This window comes from Bidens hawaiensis, unplaced genomic scaffold, assembly GCF_021521415.1.
Source record: "Bidens hawaiensis isolate Kalapana, Puna unplaced genomic scaffold, B.hawaiensis_p1.1 tig00042297_1, whole genome shotgun sequence".
Taxonomy (NCBI): Eukaryota; Viridiplantae; Streptophyta; class Magnoliopsida; order Asterales; family Asteraceae; genus Bidens; species Bidens hawaiensis.
Window position 1 is genome coordinate 137,428 of NW_027497489.1, and position 21,485 is coordinate 158,912.

Consider the following 21,485-nt stretch of genomic DNA (forward strand, 5'->3'; position numbering starts at 1 on the left):
ATAAAATTTAGCTATACTGGTCTGGTTTATGGGTCAGGTCAAGTTTAAATTACTTGAGAGCGTATGACAACAAACCGCACACCCCCGTATACGACTGTATAACATCATATCATCTACATCAAATTAACAGATGATTGATTAGCAACAAATCTTTACACCACCGAAACGAATCTAAAAAATAAAAGTATGTTTAAAAAAATCACTCGTCAGCCTTTGCATCTAAGCTAAACCTAAAACGCAAGCCACACCAAACCAAACGAAATGAAAAGAAATAGAAACAGAATTAGGTTAACTTAAGTCTGAAACAATTATTCATGTTAATCAAGCTGTATGATCAAAAGGTGTCATGCAAGAACCCTACAATAACTAATCATAAAAAAAAGAATATGAAACTAAAACCTGTCAACCCATAAATTTGATTGACATGAAAATCTTGACTTTCTGTTTTAAGATTTTGTGTATGTTTGTTTGTATAGTCAGCCAGTCTATACAAAACTGAAACTCCTAAAATTCAACCAACTACCCAAACCATTCTAGTCTTGTTTTGATTGATTTCAGCCTTTAAAAATCCACCTACAAAATCCAACCTTTTTTACAAAACTGCTGTTTTAATCATGATCATCCGCTACAAAGAGGATAGCGTCCTTGTAAACCAGTCGGATAATCGTTTCATCTTTGCTGATAAATCCTTGTTTCTCCCAAAGTAAGTTTCCGCATTCTCCATCAACACTTCAACATCATGTTTTACTGCTGCAATTCTTCTGTAGTAATTGTTTTCCAGTCGAGCTTGGATTACTTCAACGCTCAAAGGCACTGGAAACCTGCAGCATTTCATCACGTTATGTTACGAGATGGGACCCATAGATATATATATATGTATAGGGGAAAAACTGTACCTGTTGATGAATGTTGATGTATGTGACACTTGTTTTAACTTTTGAACACCATAATGATCCTGCATGTATCAAGGTCTCTTAAGTCAAACAAGCCGAAACAAGCAGAGATTAAACGGGCTCAACCCCAAGCTTAACTAGACTCACGAGCCTAAACGAGCCTATTATTTATATGAATTTATTAATATTTTATATATAAATTTTATGAAGAAAATAACTACAAAAACTATGCACCATGGTATGTATCTATAAAAATTATAACTATACACACACACACATATATATAAGATAATTATAAATTTCTACAAATAAATTATCCAAACTCAAGCTTTGAAAACTACTCACGAGCAAAAGTTAAGCTTTAGAAATAGAGCTCGAAACAAGCCGAGCTCCGGCTATCTTAAGTAAGCTCACCTCGCTTGCAACCCTAATTAACACGCTTCAAGCCAAAAATTATGAAAAACGATAACACTTTTCTACAGTTTACACGCTTCAAGCCGAAAATTATGAAAAACTATTACGAGTAAAGGATAGTGTTCTTTTTAACTTTCCAAAATAAATGTGCTGTTCAAAATTCTTAGAACAAATAATAATAATAATAATAATAATAATAATAATAATAATAATAAAAATAAAAAAGAAGAAGATACCTTGGATTTGTTCCCAGATTGCTCAAGTTTAGACAAAGCACGAATGAGCTTGTTTCTGACATCATCATCAATATGTGGCTCTTCCCATACAATACTAGAATCAATGAGTTCCCAAGGACTGTGTCGAAACACATTTGGATCATTCTTATAATGAACCGAAAACCGTTCCCACGGGCTATCAGGAAAGTCAACGCTTTTGGGTTTGACCGCCACAATCCGACCTTGCCACCAACTCCCGTCTTCTTCCCCTTCATTTTTCCACCAAACTTGGCACTTGTCACGGTTGCTCCAGTTTTTCTTCATAGCAGCATCATACCTACTTCTTTCAACAAGAAAGTCTGGTAATCCGGTAATTTCCGGAAGGGTTAGCTTGAAGAATTTACCGACCACGTTGGATGTTGGGTCCACGAATTGTAGAGTCATTTTGCAGCAGCTTTCCCCAGAACCAGGATGTGTTGAATATTCGAGATCCTTGACTTCGCAAAATTCAACATCTCGGATGATTCCTTTTAGCAACCTCCATGGAACCATGTCTCGTGAATTGCTACCTTCTATGTAATCTTGATGACCCTGAAGAAAACCACCACAAATTAACAATTATCATTCCTTAAACGCTGTTAAAAACAAGTTGAGAATTTAAAAGATTAGCAAAATCAAGCCCAAAAATAAGCAAGTTTGATAAACGATCTTGAGCCCGAGGTTCACTTAACGAGCTCGAGCTGGCTTCAGAGACAAAAGAAGCCTATTCTTTATATAGGTTTTATGTAATACACGCACACCACATAAGCATATATAAAATCGTGATAAAACTAACTAAATAATATATATCATGCTATATTTAAAAATTATAATTAAAACAGATTTAAAAATAATAATAAATGCATATAAACTAACTACTAAATTTTATACGAGCCAAGCCCAAGCCATGCTCAAGCTTGAAAACTGTTCATGAGCTAAGCTCATACTTAAAAAGCTTGTTTGATAAATGGTTTTGACTTTTGAGCCAGAGCTTCACTTATTGAGCTAGAGCTAGCTCACGAGCCAATAATTTATATAGTTTGTATTTAATAATTAATATACGTTTATATAAGTAATTATTATTTTATATAAAATTATGTCTAAAAACTAAATAATATATATTGTGTTACGTATAAAAAATTAAAATTATAAATCAAGTTTAATTGTGTATAAATTAATTAATAAATAATAACAAACCGATCTCGAGCCGAAATCGACCTTTAAAAAGTACTCACGAGCCAAGCTCGAGCTTGAAACAAGCCGAGCTCTCCTAAGTTAACCAAGCCGAACATGAGCCTAGTTGAGCTTCGGCTCGGCTCATTTACACCCCCGAAATTTATTCCATATATACCCTTCAGTTAATAGCAAAATAAGCCATTTTAAAAATAAGGATTCACTTATAAGGATGCATACCTGTCTTAAGTAAACAACTTCATCCCCAAACTGAGGTATATACCGTGAACCCTCTTCATGAGTTGAAAGCAACAACCATGAGCTTCTTGTTGACTGGTGTGATTTCCTTTTTTCTGGAGATTTGTTTAATCGGTTGTAATCCACCGGTCTCCTGCTTCTGGTAGATCTTAACCCTACTTTATGTCTTGAATTCAATCTATCTTCTTCCTCTTCTTGTGGGACCTCATCACCTCCATCAGTTGAAGACTTTTCTTTACTTGAAGTATCACCAGAAACCTCATGAACAGGTCGGAAATTAACGTTTCTTCGGTTTTCAGGGATTCGGGTTTCAACTTGTTTATACTGATTGATATCATCTGCATTAGACGTGCTTGCTTCCGGCCCCACACCGTTTATTCCGGTTCCTACACTTGCCTGACCCCTTGTTGACTTTGACCGTCTATAAACTTCTCTAAACATCCTATCGCGCGGCAAGTCTGTTAAGTCAGGGTTCAAAGGGTTTTCAACCCGAGTAGCTTCCAGGGGCATTTCCGTAATTTTCATATCTGAGGTGGACCCATCAGATAACATGATGCCTTCACCGTTTCTTGATTCTAGTACTGAAGATCTGATTTTTAACTTTGTGGGAGTTATTCGTAACTTCATATGTGACGGGATATGTTCCTCTTTATATTGATTGTTTTCTGGTTCCTCGTCAAAAATGACTGTTTTTCCCTTTTGGATTTGGACACCCGAAGAACTAGAGGGACCCACAAACTCCTTTTCAAATACCGGTGACGAGTCAACAGCATTTTCGGTTTTCAAATCCACGTTCGGACATGACTCGTTTCTAGATTCAGAAACGGACAGGACGGGTGCGGTAGTTCGTGACCGTTTTGATGAGCGCGATTTTGCACCGCCCCATTTAATGTTTCTCTCGAGCAAGCTTACAGGATTTGTATTTTCCGTTAACGAGCCATTTTCATTACTTTCAACAGATTGACAGTTTCCGTTAGTCAAAGACGGGCCCACCAATTCCTGAGGAGTTGCAGTAGAGGACGGACTCACCAATTCCCGTTTACTTGTATCCTGATTAGAAATTTTAAACACAAGTCTCCTTTTGGGAGTATTTTGGTGGCGACTTGCTTCTTCAGATACTATTTCTTTCCCTTTTGAATGTGCGTTTTCTTCGTTTTCAATTGAGATATCGGTTTCTTCACTTCCAGCTTCAGTTTCTTGCTCACTGGAATAAGTTTCAGATGAGTCAACGCCTTCTAGAAGGTCCTCTTCGTCGTCTTCTTCTTCTTCATCTCCTTCTCCTTCTGAGGCTTTTCCACTTATTCGGGAGAGAAAACTTAGGGCATTTCGTGCAGCGGCTCTTCTAGGCCTTTTTGACTTTGACTTCTTTTTAGAGGCTTTTCGGCCGAATCTTGACTTTCTACTACGGTTGTTTCTAAGTGAGCTTTCTTCACCATCTAGGTTCCTCCTCTTGACACGTCTTCCCGAAGATGTCATGAACTCAGCCTGTGAAATTGTGAAAATGTCAAAAAGGAAAAGAAATTAAAAAACTTTACAAAATGTAAGGATGCAAACAAGTAAAGCTGCTTGTGACTCGTGAGCTACTCGAGAACAGCTCGCTAAAAGCTAGAATCAAGCTGAGCTTGAACGATAAAGAACCCAAGCTTACCTTAGCAAGCTTGAGCCGGTTGTAAGCCTAAACGAACCTATTATTAACACGATTTTTATTTAATATTTTAAATACGTAATTACAGTGTCATGAAAACCATATTTATAAAAATAAATACATATATTAATTAATAACAAACCAGGCAAGCTCAAGCTTGTAAAACTACTCACGCACCTAGCTTGAGCCTTATAAATAGAGCTTGAAACGAAATTGAGCTCTCGTAGGTTAAATGAACCAAGATCAAGCCTAGGCGGCTCTGGCATGACTCGTTTACATGTAATTTCCAAAATTGATTATTTTGTGCAATTATGACCAAAGACACGTAGCATGCCGATTAAATTCCAACGAAGAAAATCAGAAATAAAGCGCGCAATTACTTAACCCCCAAGTCAACAACTACTGGAAACATGTTCAGAGAGGTCAAGACTTTCTTGGACAAAAAGGCCCTGAAAACATGTTCAGAGCTTGACTTGGTCAAAGCGACTACTATTCAACACAAAACTTTATACCAACACTATTACAGCACTCAAATCAGTATTTTCAGTTTGTAGACCTTTGAAAACATTTTATGGTGTCACGGATTCCATCTAAACTTGGATAAATCATATTAAATATGAAGTTAAAAGAATACTCGAAACATAAGGCTTACCTCTCCCTTCATTTTCTTCTTTTTTCTGCGACTGATGTCATCACGAGAACTTTGATCCTCACTGTCACCGGCACTTCCATCAAGGCTAGCAGAAGCATTAGAACTCATTTCTTGCTCTCCACCCGAATGGTATTCTTCTGTCACATTATATTCTGAATCATTTTCATCACTTTGTATTTCAATTTCTGGTTCCCAATCCATGGCATCAAGAAACTCGGGAAGCGGGTCCATCAAAATGTCCAAGTCAGCAATTAGTGGCATTTGGAATTCTTGGTCAACAAGACTTATGTCGGGTCCCACAGCAAATCTAAATGTAGATGGCCTCCATTCAAACCCTATTGCCCCTAATCGTCTTTGCTGGTATTTGGTTTGGTATGGTTCAGGGTACGGAATCATGCCTAAAAAAATTCAAACTTTATGTATAGATATTGTGTTATATACTTATACAATATACTTGACGCTATTATAATAATAAATTATAGTTTTCAAATTCAATTTAAGAGGTTGTAGCCATTTGACCCGTTGACCGGTTCAATTCTTAGGGTGGAGGGAGTGGTCACCTAAGGGTGGTGAAACTACTCTTGGCACTGACCAATCCTGCACCGCCACATTATTTTTACCCTCAACTACCATGGACTACCCTAAGGGCTGGCAATGGTGCACCCACCCAAACTACCCTAAAGAATTTTTGATTTTTTAATTTAAAATAACTCAAAAAATTATAAATTAAAAACTCAAAAATAGATAAAAATGCATATATTATAGATTTAAAAACACATAATAATTAAACGACATTTATTAAATAAAGCATAGATAATACTATCCCCAATTCCATCGGTTTTTGACTTTTGTTATGAGTTGAAACCATAGTTATCAAATGCGTTAGGCGCACTTAAGGCGCATAGGCATCACTGAGGGCCTAGGCGCTAGGCGCCAAAAAAACTTTGGCCTCAAAAAAATTAAGCGCACTTAAATTAAAAATTGGAAAAGAAAATTGTAATGGAAAATATCACTTTTTTCAAATACCAAAATATTTCAAAACCATAGTGCTCAAAACAACCAAATTGTTCATACTTGAAAATGAAATTTCATAAAATAATATTAAAACAAAAGCCAACAGATCTTGCTTTGTGATTTGCATAAGCAATGTCGTTCATTATAATGAGAGATTGGCGTTAATTTTGTTAATTTGCTGAATTTTAGGTAAGTTGTTCAAATAGGTTAAGTGCTAAATAAAAAAAACAAAAAAAATCAACGTAAAAAATAAAAAAGAATCAAAAAAATTCTGAATTGCTGATTTTTCTCCTAAAATAGCGCCTTCAGTCAAGCTAATCGCTATACCACCGACTCGCCTTAAAAATTTGCCTAGGCGCCAAGGCGCACCACGTTTAATAGCTATGGTTGAAACGTGTCGTTATCGCGAGCATTAATTTGTCCAACCATATGTCGCCATTTTGAACACACTTGGTGTTGTGTACGATCGCTTGATCCTCCCTCCGAAACAAAATAGTTCCAAACTCGTGGCCAAAAACCCAACGTTCGTTGCTCCACGGGGTCCATGTCTTCGAAAACATAGGCCCAAGCCTTAGCTAACGCTAATTCTTCACGGCTCCATCTTCGTGACGCAGTCCGTTGGGGATTTGGTTGCTCAATGTAAAAATTGTTTGAATTTGAAGAAAATGAAAATTGTTGTAGAATATTGTGTGTAAAAATTGGACGAGATGGAGATTTAAATATGAAAATAGGAAACAGGGGTATTTATTTAATGGAATCAACTAAAAAAAGAGCCGTTCAACGGCTATATTGAAACAAATCTCACGGGGAATACTCCCCTAACAAACTCACCGTCGGGGAAAAAGGGAGGGGTGGCGGCGGTGTACCCATAGGGGAATACTACCCCTTGGGTGGTACCCGTGTACCCATAGGGGAATACTACCCCTTGGGTGGTACCCGTGAACCACTCCCTCCACCCTTAGCAAGTTTCAACTAGGGGTGGCAATTTTCGACACATCACAAAAATAATCAAGTTTTGGTTTGACATATCTAACCCATTTAAAAAATGGGGCATGTTCGGGGTTGACCTGTTTAATTACGTGCGTCAACCTGTATAACCCGTTTTAGTTAAACGGGTCGATCCACCGTGTTTAGTTGAACAGGTGAATCCATTAGCCCATTTGTGACCTGTTTAACCAACTTTTTACAATCCACCAACCCAATTAACACGTTTACAACTTGATTAGTACCTGCCAACCCATTTGACGTGTTTAGATAAATGGGTTAAAAGGGTAATGTTCAGATTACATGATTTTAAATGTGTGCGAGTTAGGGTTGATGTTTTTACATGAACAAAAAAAATGAGCCGTGTTCAAGTCGAGCAATTCAGCCCACCAACCGCAACTCGACACCATTGACAACCCGAGTTTCAACCAGTTTATTAATTTAAATTTTAGCCCATTCAAAACGATTGAACCCAAATCAAGACATTTTAGGTAAACATGTCAAAATTAAAGAATGGTGATTTCAAATCATGTTCATCGTTACTAAAAGCCCTCGCTTCTTGCGCCTAGGCCCATTTTCCAGGCTAGGCCCAACACATGCGCTTCTAGTTCCTAGGCCCTCGCTTCTTGAAGTTGACGACACCTCTATTGGTATTGATGACATATCAAGAACAATGATTATCTTAACCTTTACCATTTATTACTTTTTGAACATTTGGTCTTCTTGTTTTATACATTTTGGTATTTGAACATATTGTTATTCAAGTTTCGAAATTACATTTGAGTCTTTCTTTTAGAACTTTTGGTACTAATTAGATGATACTAAATATTATATAATAGCGTTTGTTTAATTTATATGAAACATAGTATTGTTTTTCTAATACATAATATATTTTAATTTTATATATTTAAGTGCGCTTTTTTTTTTCTTAGGCCCTCACTTTTTTTTTGTGGCCTACGCCCAGGCCCGGGGTGAGGCCTGTGTGCCTTGAATGCGTCTAGCGCCTTGGGTAACTATGATTTTGTTTATGAACAAACCTGAATCACAAAGGAGATCTTGTATATTCCTTCGATAGGGAGGAAGTTGTGTTTCCTGAGTATAGTTATGAATATCAAAAAAATTAGCAACAAGCAAAAAAGAATATAATATTCAGTAGTTTAGTATAATAATTAAGTGAAGTCTTTTTTTTCTTTTCCAAATTCTCTGCTTTAGCCTGTAACGCCTTTCAATATGGCAAATTGCACTTCATTAGAATCTTTCTAATTGTAGGAAGCAAATGGTTTTTAGAGAAAAAAGTGTAATTTCCTAAAATTTACCCCCCTAATGTGGTTTTCTAAAAATATGAATTAACTTTCATAGCATAAAACTATGGTTTATAAAGGCAAGTAACTGGAAAAACTAACCTGGTCAAGAGAATTTCCATGACCGTCTGAAATAAGGGGCCTGTAATCTCCAAGAAAAAACTGTTGCAAGTATAAGTGTCAGTCATGATATTTTATATATAAAAAAAAGCATTTACTATTTTTGTATTGAATTTATACCTGATCATACTTAGCATCATTTTGCGCCTCCCCTTGACCGGTACTCAATATATGTAGTTGACCAACCTCATCAGAAAGTATAATGGAGGTCCCATCCCTAGTAATATTATAGAGACAATATCAGATAAGTGGTGGATAAAAATCATTTTATATACTTGTAATTACAAGAAAATGAATCAACTTACGGAGAAAACTTTCCATCAACTATCTTAAAGCGCCCGATTTCAAATACACGAATAGGTAATCCCTCCCATATCTATAAGCAATCAAAGAAAATCAAAACCATTTAGTAAAATTTGACAACTTGCAATAAAAAACAAATATATAAATAAGATTTAGAAAAAAAAAAGGAAGAATACTCACATCCCAAACTATTGTTTTGCCATCGTATCCAGCACTCATAGCTATTCGTGGATTGAAAGGATGAACATCCAAAACATAAGTCTACAGATAAAAGCAGAATAATCAGAAAACATATTATTATATAGCCATTTTGTTTTAAAAAAAATGCTTATTTTACTGTTAATAGAAAAATAAATGCACTTACAGATCCACTGTGACCTGTTAAAGAATGGACTAAACTACCATCAACAGCATTCCAGACACATATTCTACAATCTGCATCCATAGAAAAGAAAGTAATTGATAATATTTTTATACTTATACTTATTTAGAGCAAACTATAATACTATATGTGAAATAAACTCATGATAATGTTTAGGACGTATTAAACATACCCATGATGGCAGCAAGGACAAAGCGGTTGTCAAGGCTCCATACAATCATGTTAACACCACGTGGAGTAGGAAGAATCCGTTGCCGTGGGCCCCCTCTTGGTGGCTGAGGTGGCATTGGTGGTGGTGGAACTTTTAAATGATATGCACGTGTCCACCTTCCAACTCTTCCCTACAAAACTCAAATATAAATACACAAATTCATGAGATTTTAATAAAAAAGGCCAATTTCAAAAGATAAAAAATATGTAATTAAGCCTGTGAAGTGTGAACGTTCATGAACTGTTCAATGGGAGGTTTGTTTTTTCAATAAACGAACAAACATGACCATACTTTTTTGTTCATTTAGTTAAATGAACGAACATAAACATGCCTCGATCGTTTATGTATGTTTGTGAACGTTTGTTAACATTTACTCTTTTATGTTCGTTTATATATTTGCTCTTTAGGCCTGTTATTATTAGTATAGTTTCTGAAACTAAGTTATTACACATTACAATTTAGTGAAGTTTTATTAATTTTTCAGGCCCACTAGATTGATGATTAGTTTACTTGCAATTGGTGTTTGTTCATTTATGTTCAGTTATGTTCGTTTGTGAACCGTCCGTTTATACTACTAACGTACGGACATACTTAAAAACGAACACAAACGAGAAAGCCTCGGTCGTTTAATAGTTTGTGTTCCGGTTGTTTGTTTGGTTAAAGATAAATGAATGAACACGAGCATTTTCATTCATGTTTGTTTATGCTCATTTCCAAGCCTAGGTGTAATGAATATCTCACATGAGATCTACGCGATTTTGGAACCCAAATAATTGCACTGCCATCATGGGAACACGTAACAATGTTGTCATGCGTAAACCTGCAAAATTCAACATTATATGTAAATATTTTGACACATGTTATTTCATAATTGCAATTTAAAGGAAATAATATAAGCACCATGTGTTTTTGAATTTTGGAATGTTTTCTTCTTTTGAAGCATCGGATGGAGAAAACCTAGAAGCCACAGCACAGCCACTGCATCATAAGCCAACATAAACATTAGTTATTAAATCCAACTATCAATAAAGTAAATAAGAAAGAAACAAAATTGTACCTAAACTGTACATAGTTAACATCATTTTCATGCCCCGCTAAAATATCCATCTCATGATTGGGTTGTTGAGGGTCATCACTGCCAGTTTTACAAGCGTTCCAAACCTGCAAATAATATAAATTTTTATTTTCTGTTCTCAAGTTACGATTTCAATAATTAAGTGTTCATAGGCTTGTTAACGAACCGAATGAACATGAATGGATCGTATTTGTTTGTTTAACTTTAACTGAACAAAAGATCAAAGACAGAATTTTACAAACAAGGTTTTCTTGTCCGCGTCTGTTAGTTAAAAAAAAAGAACATGATTGTGTTGGTGTTCATTATGTTCATTCGCTTACAGTACAAACGAATGTAAACAAACACTGATCATAAATGAGCAAGCATAAGTACACTAAAACTAATTAAAAGTAAAGTGAAAAACAATGTGTTTGCCTAAAAAGTTATTAAAACTAAACTAACTTGTAATGAGCCAAACGAACGAACATAAGTGAACGTCAAACGAATGTTCACAAACATAAATGAACAAACGAGACATGTGTTTATGCTCCTTTGTAAGTAAATGAACAAAATTTGTTAATGTTTGTTTATTAAATAAGCGTACACTCTGCCGAATGGTTCACAAACTGTTCACTGAACGTTTGGTTCGTTTAAAGGCCTAAGTTTGACAGCAAATATTTACAAGTATACCCTTGCAAGAGTGTCTGAGCTTCCAGTGACAAAAACACTTCCATTAGCATTGAACGAGCAGCAAAAAATTTGATGATTTTGATGAACAATAGTTGATGCTGATGGTCCGTTGCTTTTCCCTGTCATTATACACGTATTATTTTATTATTAGTTGATTAATATAAAATTTAATACAGAGTTGGTGATGAGGTTGACTAACCAGCTTCGGGAGGTTTAGGTATGTATATACGCGGACTGAATTGAGAATATCTAGCATCCCAAATCCTACATGATCCATCATCAGACGACCTACAAGAAAAAATAAGGTTGTTAAAATTTAAAGATTATACAAAACCTGTATTACTAAGACGATAATTTATTCTCATTTCAACAAAACCATTTAGGAAATTGCAAGCAGTTGAATACACTTTAGACGATTATTGGCTCGTTTAATCCACCAAACCTTAACCATTTAAGAACCATAGCATGGCATATGAAATCTTCATAATTTAGTTCAAATTAAATGCTTTTACAATTTAGTTGTGAGATGAGATTATAGTATCATACAATAGAAAAATGATAATTCAATTAAATCGGTTGACAAAATAAATTCATCTAATAAAAATAAGATTAAATAAATCATCACCACAATTATACACACACACACACAAACATATATGTATATATATAATGGTGAGGATCCTAAGAGAACTTTTTGAAATTGAGAACTTTGAGAACCATTTTGAACCACAAAAACCCATTAAAAAAATTATAAAACGAAAAAAATACGAAAATTTAAAAAAGTAAAAAAACCAAAAATTTTATTTTTCATCCTGGTTTCATAAAAATAACATATATTACACATATGTATATTTTTATTTAATTATACACATGTATATGTTTATTTAATCTCGATTTACATAATGTACACATATGTATATTATCATTTATCTTAATTGTACATATGTGTATAAAGAATAACATGTATAAAATTAAAAAATACATGTTATACATACATGTATAATTTTGCTAAACCGATATTTTTTTAATTTTTTTATGAAACCAAAATGAAATATAAAAATTATTGGTTTTTTTTTACTTTTTTTATTTTCGCGTTTTTTTTTTGTTTTATAAATTTTTTTATTTTTTTTAAAAAGAGTTTTCTTTGTGGTCCAAATGGTTCTCAATCTTCTCAATTTCAAAATGGTTTATATATATATATATCTTACCCATTTGACCCGGTACCATAAAATACAACCGTAATCGGCCCATTTTCATACACTGGCTTGAAGATAAACTTACGATAGTAGCTGAAAAACAGAGCCTATTCTAGGACTAAAGGCAATTGCTGTAACCGCTCCTGTGTGACCACGCAATGTTGAAATTGGAAGTCCATCAGCTATTCGCCACTGTAGCCACAAGACATCATATTTCAGTTGAGCAAAAACATCTCTCTCTCTATATATATATGTGTGTGTGTGTGTGCCAAATGAAATACTTACAACTCGGATAACACAGTCATTTGATGCAGAAGCAACAAATAAATTGTTAAAGCTCACACAGTCATATTTCAGTTGAGCAAAAACATCTCTCTCTCTATATATATATATGTGTGTGTGTGTGTGTGTGTGTGCCAAATGAAATACTTACAACTCGGATAACACAGTCATTTGATGCAGAAGCAACAAATAAATTGTTAAAGCTCACAGCAAGGTCTGTAATGTCACCCTATTGAAGCATATATTGATAATAAGTTCCCCAAATGAGAAATTAACTAAAAAATAAAATGTGATTTTGGATGATAGTTAAGCTCACATCGTGCCCACGACAGCTAGCCAAGCAGTATGCGGTTTCCATTGACCAAATTTTTACAAGACGATCATCCGAACCAGTGATAACATATCTCCCTAATCGGTCAAATATTGCTGAAAATAAAGCATATTTAATCTTTATACATATAAAAGTCAAAATTAACCACATAAAGTCGTATTGCTTGAAAAATACATAAAAACAAAAATTTTGTCAAGATAACAAAAAAGTAGGCATGCAAACTAACCGATCTTTTCGTGAACTGTTTTGGCGGGAAACTCGTTTATATTCGTTAATTAATAAACAAACAAACAATACATTTTTTTGTTCATTTAGCTAAACAAACTTTCATGAACACATGTTTCATGCGTTCGTTTACGTTATATATTCATGTAACCTTTTTGACCAATTACAACTTAGTATAGTTTTAATAACCTTTTAGGTCCAGCACATTGTTCTTCACATTATATGTAACTAGCTTGGCCTTAGTTATGTTTGTTCTTCTATGTTAAGTTATGTTCGTTCCGTTACGTTTGTGAACCGTTCATTTATACAGCTAGCGAACATAACGAACACGAAATGTTCATTCTCTTAACGAACAATTACGAACAAAAATTACCAATTCGTTCAATTGTTTGTGTTCGATCGTTTGTCTGGTTAGAGTTAAACGGCTCCGTTAGTGTTCCTTTACAAGCCTAAAAAAAGATGCTACGCAAAGGAGGCTAGGTAAAAACTAATACCAAATAAACCAATGTAATTTCTAAGATTGATCATGGGAAATATTAACCAAAAGAACTTCTAAAATGCCAACAAAGTTGGAACGATTTTTATAACAGATTTCAAAAGTCAAACCATATCATGACTTTTAGTTAAAATCTAAAGTCCACTTACCAAAATAGATATGAATTGAAACTATATTATAAAATATTTACCGCAATAGACAGCATTTCGATGGCCTCTAAGCTTCTTGAGATTTTCCATCTTTTGAAACATGGTTGATGGTTTGATAACAGCATAAGAAGCGGCCCGAACAGATGGTGCGCGATGATGCCTAGAAAACCCACCACCAAGTTCCCGTAGAGCCAGTCCGCGAACCTGATCCGCTTGCATGTGAGGCCACCGCATATACACCGGAGGCCGTCTCACTTCATTCTCTCCCTTTTTCACATCATCTGCAATGAGTGGGCCCACAAGGCAAAATCATTATAAAAAAATTATTTGTAGTTGATATTTTAAGTTGTTATTAAAAGAACAATGGAAAATTATTTATAGATCATATTTTAACTTGTTAACTTTTGAACACTATAAACAAAAGATTAAAATGAACAGATTCATGAAAAGCTATAATACCACCAAAGAGGTTTTATGTATAAGCACAAGTCTTTAACTCTAAGGGTATGTTTGGCAAGGAGCTTTTAGGGGCTTCAAGCTTTAAGCTTTTAAGAAAAAGCTCATACTCAATTAAAAGCCTTGTTTGGTTGATGGAGCTTGAAGCTTTTAGGTCATGAGAAAAAGCTTAAAGCTTAAAGCTCCAACTAGTAGTGTTTAGAAAGAGCTACAAGCTTTTAGTATTTTAATTACTTAAATAACCTTCCAAAATAAGTATATTTAATATTATTGTTTTTTAGTTATGCCCATTTTGGCCATTTTATACATTTTATTAAAAGTTTCAACTACTCTGCCAAACACCTAAATATATCTAAAAGCTACCGCTTCCAGCTACAGCTACCAGCTTCCGGTCACCAGTCACCAGCTTCCAGCTACCAGCCACCAGCTAGTTTTGCCAAACATACCCTAAGTGTACAAGTAGTCTATGCATATGGTACAAGTAATCTATGCAGGAGCTCAGTTTTAACTCAGAAATGTGCGCATCAGCATCACGCGATATGCGATCTAGAGCACATCATGCAATAGCAGTGCATCAGTCCACCTAATGCGATCTCATCAATGCATTGTGCACATCGCGCATTATGCGCTCCTGATGCACGCATTTTAAAACCAAGTTGAAAGTTGCAAAAAGTGTATTGTAATGCTTACAACCTCTCAATTCACTTTATTCAAAGATTTTAGAACACTGTTGAAATAATACTGCTTCTGTAATCATCGTTAACAGAGTTGACTATATATAAAAAATTAGACGAAAAGTGTTTGTAGGCCAAACAGATCAACCCATCTGGATCAAACTCAATGTTTATCAATGACTCTAAATGCAAAAATGCATGTTGGGCAAAATGTAAATGATAATATAATAATAGTGTAATTGTGATCAAATACCGCTCAAAAGTGAAAACGAGCCAGTTCCCAACAGTGTCGGAACAGCAGCAGCATTCATAAGAGTATGACCCTGTGATGAAGAAGAAGTTGCACCACTTAACAATTGCTTCAAAAGCTTCACTAAGTGATCCTTATCTATGTGAGGATACCTAACCAAATCATAAATCAGACAAAACTCAAATCACCAACAATAATAATCTTAAATTAAATACACACTTTGATACCTCTCGACCAACTTATTATAGCTCAACGGGAACGACTTCCCATCATCATTTTCATCACCACTCCTACCACCATTTCTTGAATACCAAGAATGATATCTTCTAGGCAAAAGTTGATGTTCAAGAAGCTCATTCCAAAACTGACCATAAGTTCGGTGACACGGACCCATTGACAAAAAATGCATGATCAAAAAGTAGACCTCAGTGAGGTCAATATCCACTTCAGCTTCATTCACACGTTTATTCACATCAACGAGTTGACCTCTTTCTTTAGCCTTACTTGAAAAACTTAAAGGTTTCAAACTCCCACTTGGTGGTTCATTAGGAGGAGGATTCTTGTGAAGAGCCATATCACATATATTTAATATTATAATTCTCTTTCAAGACCTGTAAGTTGTGCAAAACAATGTAACAGTAACTGTCAATTTGTTGTCATTCAGACAATTGGAGGGGAAATTTTAACCATGTTTTTCTTTCTGGTCAAATCAGTATGCTTCCCATCTTATGATATGGTTCTTTAAATTTAAAGGGTCAATATAATAGTAGTACCCTACCATAGTTGAGAATAGCGAATAGTGGTAAATAGTGACAAGCTACCTATATGCTACCTAGCGATAGCGATGAAATAGTGCCCGCTATTTCATGTTTGGCAATAAAAGAAACACCAAACCTGTGGTCAAGTTCATACTTTACAAAAAAAAAACACCAAACCTGGAATCGAGGTGCTAATTGGTGCAGGTTGGTGGAAAAAAAAAAGCCTAACATTGTTATATATATTATGAAAAAGTAAAAGGTGAACAGTCGCTATTTTCATGTTTGGTGGTCGCTAAACATCATAGCGGGGAACTGCCGCTTCGCTACGTAGCGTGCTATAGCTGCTATTGACTACTATGGGCTGTAAACAAACCGTTCGTGAACGGTTCAGCGGGAAGTCCGTTTATGTTCGTTCATTGTATTCCTGAAGTTTGATAATGCGTTCTTTTACGTCAGATTATGTCCATTAATGTTTGTTTGTTAAAGGTTTTAACTACTTTTTAATGACTTTTCTAATCTTACCATATGGGATTTAAGCATAATAATAATCTATAAAACAAAAATATATACGAGTACTACGTGATTAATTTAAATGTAAAATTAACATATGGATATGAATGCTTAAGAAAACAGCAACACAAACTTGGTAATCAGACGAAACCATTGACACTGACCATTCCCAATTAGCCAAATCAACTAAAACACTGTTCGTGTTCGTTCGTTTATGTTCATGAACCGTTCACAATCAAGTTCATTTCTTTAGTGAACGAACACGAACAAAAAACCTCGTTTCATTAGGCGTCCATGAACTGTTAGCTTGTTCGATAAAAGCTTAACATAACAACACCTTATTCGATTCGGTTCGCGTACATCCCTAGTCAATATAACAGTTGTACCCTACATCACACATGTCAGCTAGAGCAAAAGGCAGAATCCTATATGTGTAACTGATATTCAAATTTGGGGCCCACTAATCACAGAGTCAACGGAAACTGAGTTAAAAAACACACACAATTTCAAATAAAACCCTAACATGTCAATAACACTTGAAACTACTGCACGCAACAGACAATCGAAGGCAATTGAGATCTCAAGAGCATGCAATAAGCCAATAACCCTAATTAGGTTTTAATTACACGAATTACCTCAATTTTGGACGATTGAGTGCATACGGAGCTAGTAATCTTCAATGTGGATCCGGAATACGAGCAATTGAGATGAGACTGTGAGCGAACGAGAATTGGAGTTCATGTAACGATATACCGTGAAACGACAAATTGAAAGACGATGTGTGAAATTAGAGCTGAGCTTTGCTTTGCTTTGCTTTGCTTTGGTGGTTGTTATTGTGAAGAATTGTGTGTTTGTAAAGAGAGAGAGAACGCCATGAGAGAGGGAAGAAGAAAGAAGGCTTTGTTTAGAGAGAGAAAGTGAAGAACAAGGAAGGAAGGAAGATGTTTACGAGTGTAAATGGAAACAAAGGGATATTTTGAGGGGAGAATGTGGAAATGTATTCATTGTTGGGGATTTTCATGGAAGTTATGGAAATTCTTATCAACTTATAATTAGGTTTTATACAACCATTTTTACTTTAAATTCGGACATCGTAAATGCTAGAAACAAATGTCTCGAGTTATGTCTTACCCAGAAAGTCGGGTTTGGAAAGGTTGAGATGGACAAACTTTACTTTTATCTGACTTCAAGAGATCTGTCATACTTTTTGTTTTTCTGTTATGGTTTATAGTACTAGTAACGTAAAGCACATATCCTGGTTTTACGAGCGACAGATGTTTACTTTCATTTTTGTATGTTGGATTTTTGACCGGTATATTAAATAATGGGGTTAATGAATCATATAATGTGTAATTTTTATCCATTTATTACTCACTTCATGGGAGTGAAATCTACGCCACTTGGGGGGGGGGGGGGACAATAGATGACACTAAGCAAAGAGGCCATCGACATATAATGTGTAATCAAAAGTCATACAGATTTGGATAAGCATGTGCACCATGTAATTGTGTAACACTCACGTTAGTATCATGTAAATAGTAAACACATAGGGTTTGTTTGGTATGGGGTAATGAAATGGACGAATGAATGGAATGAATGAGGTAACAGAACACATAAAGGAATGGAATTGATCATTATCATTCCATTGAGATGTTTGGTTATCATGTGGGAATGAAATGAATTATTACTATGTGTTGTTTGGTGGGCAGGGAAAGACGAATGAACAATATAAAAATGGTGATGAGTGGTGGTGATGGTGGTGGTGGTGGTTGTGGTAGGTGGTAGTCATGATGGGCAGTGTTAGTGGTTGGCGATGGTGATAGTGGTCAACGGTTGGCGGGGATGGTGGTTGTTATGGTGGTGGTGGTGGTGGTGGGGGAGATGGCGAGGGTGGGTACTGGGTCGTGTTGGTTGGTGGTAGGTGGCGATGGTGGTTGTTGTGACATCCGGACAACTGAAGAAGCATGAAAAAATTATACAACACATGACTTAGAATTGTGAGCAACATTTTTTGTCATAAAAATCTGGAGAGGTTATCTGCATGGTAGTAAGTTTAATGTATTCATAGATCGTAAAAGTTTAAAATATATTTTTGGGCAAAGGAGCTGAACATGAGGCAAAGACGCTAGATGGAAATTCTTAGTGATTATGATTGTGAAATTTAGTGTGTGAAGGCAAGACTAAGTAGTAGCAGATGCTTTAAGACGTAAGCATCATGAGAAACCGAAATGAGTGCGTACTCTTATATTAAATCTACAATTTGATTTAATAGAGCAATTAAGAAGCGCTCAGGAAACAGCTATTACTAATAATACTAAAGGATTAAAAGGAATAATTAAAGAATTGGAGAAAGATGAAAATGGAATTTGGAAATTCTAGAAAAGAAGAATATAGATACCTATCCAAGGATCTACGAGGAAGGATGGCAAAAATGCCCGAGCCCGATGGGTATACTCGAAACCCGAAAAAGATGGGACCGGTATACCCGAAACCCAATTGGTATGGGTCGGGTATGGGATTAGGATCTAAAAATTTTTGCAAGTATGGGATTAAATACACCTGGCCCAATTACCCAAAACACATACTCGTTTATCCGAACCATATACCCAAAAAATTCTTTGTATTTTGTAAGTTGTGAAATATATATATAAAAAATTATATAAACATTGTACTGAGATTATTTATTTCTTGTAGATCTTATATATATGAAGTATATTATATTTTAGTTTGTAATACTTGAAAATGTACTTGAAAATTCCAACGGGTATACCTGATACCCGACAATACCCGACGGTTAATGGGCCGGGTATGAGACACGGTTTTACAAACGGGTGGGCATGAGATAACCAATACCTGGCCCGAACCGGCCTGTTGCCATCCCCATCTACGAGAAAGGATTGTTAAAGAAGCTCATAAAACTAAATACACGATGAATCCTGGAAGTGACAAGATGTATCAAGATTTGAAGAAAATCTATTGGTGCATAGAAATGAAAAAAGACATAACCAGTTATGTTTGAAATGTTTAACTTGTTCTCAAGTTAAAGCCAAACATCAAAAGCCATCAGGCTAAGAGCATGTGCAACAGATTTTGGTGGAAATTGGGATGATTATTTACCACTAAGAGAATTCTCCTATAATAACAATTATCACACAAGCTTTAATTCTGCCCCGTTTGAAGCCCGGTATGGACGAAAATGTCGAACTCCAGTATGTTGGACATAAATATAAGAAAAGCAATTATCAGGTGCTAAAATTGTACAAGAAACTACGGACAAGATAATTCAAGTTAAGGAAAGATTGAAGACTACACGAGATCGTCAGGAGAGTTATGTAGATCATCGACGTAAACCATTGGAATTTCAAGTTGGAGATAAAGTGCTACCGAAAATGTCTACATGGAAAGCAGTAGTTCGATTCGCAAGAAAGGGAAGTTGAGTCCAAGGTCTGTTGGACCATTCCAAATTATTAAACGAATTACCAGAAGAAATGACATGTATACATGACGTATTTCATGTAAGCAACTTAAGAAAATGCTTAGCTGATGAATCATTAAAGATATATCTTCAAGATATAAAGGTAAGCGAAAAATTGAAATTCGTTAAGAAAGCTTTACAAATTGAAGATATAAAAATCAAGAATCTCAATCATAAGAAACTTGTTCTGGTCAAAAATGAAGTGGAATTCAAGACGCAGACCAGAATATACTTGAGAATTTGAATCAGATATGAAATGGAAATATCCTTCCGATAAATCACAAGAACGAGATTTTAAATAAGGAGGGGAAAATGTAACAATCCAAAATGCAAACAATGGGAAAGTGGGTTTGTCCCACATTGGTGAAATGAAAAATGTCTTGCCCCACATTGTTAGAATGATAAACTTGGTCTACTCCTTATAAGGAGTAGGGCTCACAAGATAACATTCTTATATGACAAAACACATTCAGTGGCATTAGCGAGCGTGCGAAGCACCCAACGTGCACGCGTACGGGAACAGGCTTGGGCGAAGTGCGATTGGTGCAATGCGGCGCTTTGATGGTGCAATTTGCACTTTGCACACTCGCATCATCGCGAGCTGCCTTAGTATTCTTGTGAGGTGGTCTTCGCGCTATGAAGTGGTTACTCAATTAACCTGTCCCGATACGCGACGTGCTGGCTATGCAGCCGTGAAACGTTGCGGGCCATGTGTTAGGCCACGCAGCATAGTTAGGGCTGACTCGGCAAAGCTATGATGCCACTGCACTATGCGATGACCTCTCTTGTAGGCCGAAGCGATACGCGATCGACCCAAATTCCAACTATAAAAGGGAAGGGTCAAGGCCTTCATTCCCTCATTTAAAATTCTCGCATTCTCACTCGTTTCCTCTTATAATAGTGTTAGTATAATACCACCAGTAGCTGAAATGATACCTTGTCTGATTGATCAAGAGTTTAATACACGAAAACAAATCTATATATGAACAAGGTGAGACTTTGTGCCATCGTGTAAAGTTTTCAATCTCGTGATTATCACTAAAGCTTTTCAGTTTATACTAATACGTACTACATTAGATTAAATTAGGTACTTAATACTAGGAAGCTCGTAAATTGTAAACTTACAAAGTGAGACATTTTAGTTTTTGTCCAACTCAAATTGTAAATATTGGATGGAATTTTTTGCCAATATTTCCCGCTGATCAAGTATTTTTTAGCATGTTTTAGGTGACTTGTTGTGAAGAAATAGAAACAGTGCTGCAGGGCACTCCAACTTAAATAAGTGGCTTGTCACCAGAATAAAGAAATATGCAATTTTTGTAAATTAGGGTTTAT

The 21,485-nt window shown here is 35.5% G+C and overlaps 1 protein-coding gene across 1 annotated transcript; it reads right to left on the reverse strand.

The window, feature by feature from the left end:
• Window positions 1–595: 595 nt before the first annotated feature.
• On the reverse strand, window positions 596–17,221 carry LOC143593538 (uncharacterized). The gene is made up of 24 exons (XM_077073142.1): window positions 17,178–17,221; window positions 15,635–16,018; window positions 15,411–15,559; window positions 14,069–14,308; window positions 13,143–13,252; window positions 12,978–13,055; window positions 12,630–12,736; window positions 11,548–11,636; window positions 11,349–11,467; window positions 10,662–10,765; window positions 10,505–10,582; window positions 10,346–10,424; window positions 9,566–9,734; window positions 9,376–9,446; window positions 9,192–9,272; window positions 9,014–9,084; window positions 8,829–8,925; window positions 8,691–8,750; window positions 8,325–8,379; window positions 5,290–5,687; window positions 2,975–4,477; window positions 1,544–2,113; window positions 897–955; window positions 596–821 (listed from the first exon to the last, which is right to left on the reverse strand). Exons 2-24 carry the CDS (start codon window positions 15,979–15,981, stop codon window positions 626–628), a joined length of 4,830 nt encoding a protein of 1,609 aa, XP_076929257.1. The 5' UTR covers window positions 15,982–16,018; window positions 17,178–17,221; the 3' UTR covers window positions 596–625.
• Window positions 17,222–21,485: the final 4,264 nt, after the last annotated feature.

What these genes read in the sequence shown, in the direction of transcription:
- LOC143593538 (XM_077073142.1), bottom strand. Translation starts at nt 15,981, where the DNA reads ATGGCTCTTCACAAGAATCCTCCTCCTAATGAACCACCAAGTGGGAGT. An exon ending in TCTGTTTTTCAGCTACTATC is followed by an intron (nt 11,637 to 12,629) that starts GTAAGTTTATCT and finishes TTTTTCTTGTAG; the next exon opens with GTCGTCTGATGATGGATCAT. An exon ending in TAACAGGTCACAGTGGATCT is followed by an intron (nt 9,273 to 9,375) that starts GTAAGTGCATTT and finishes TTTTATCTGTAG; the next exon opens with ACTTATGTTTTGGATGTTCA.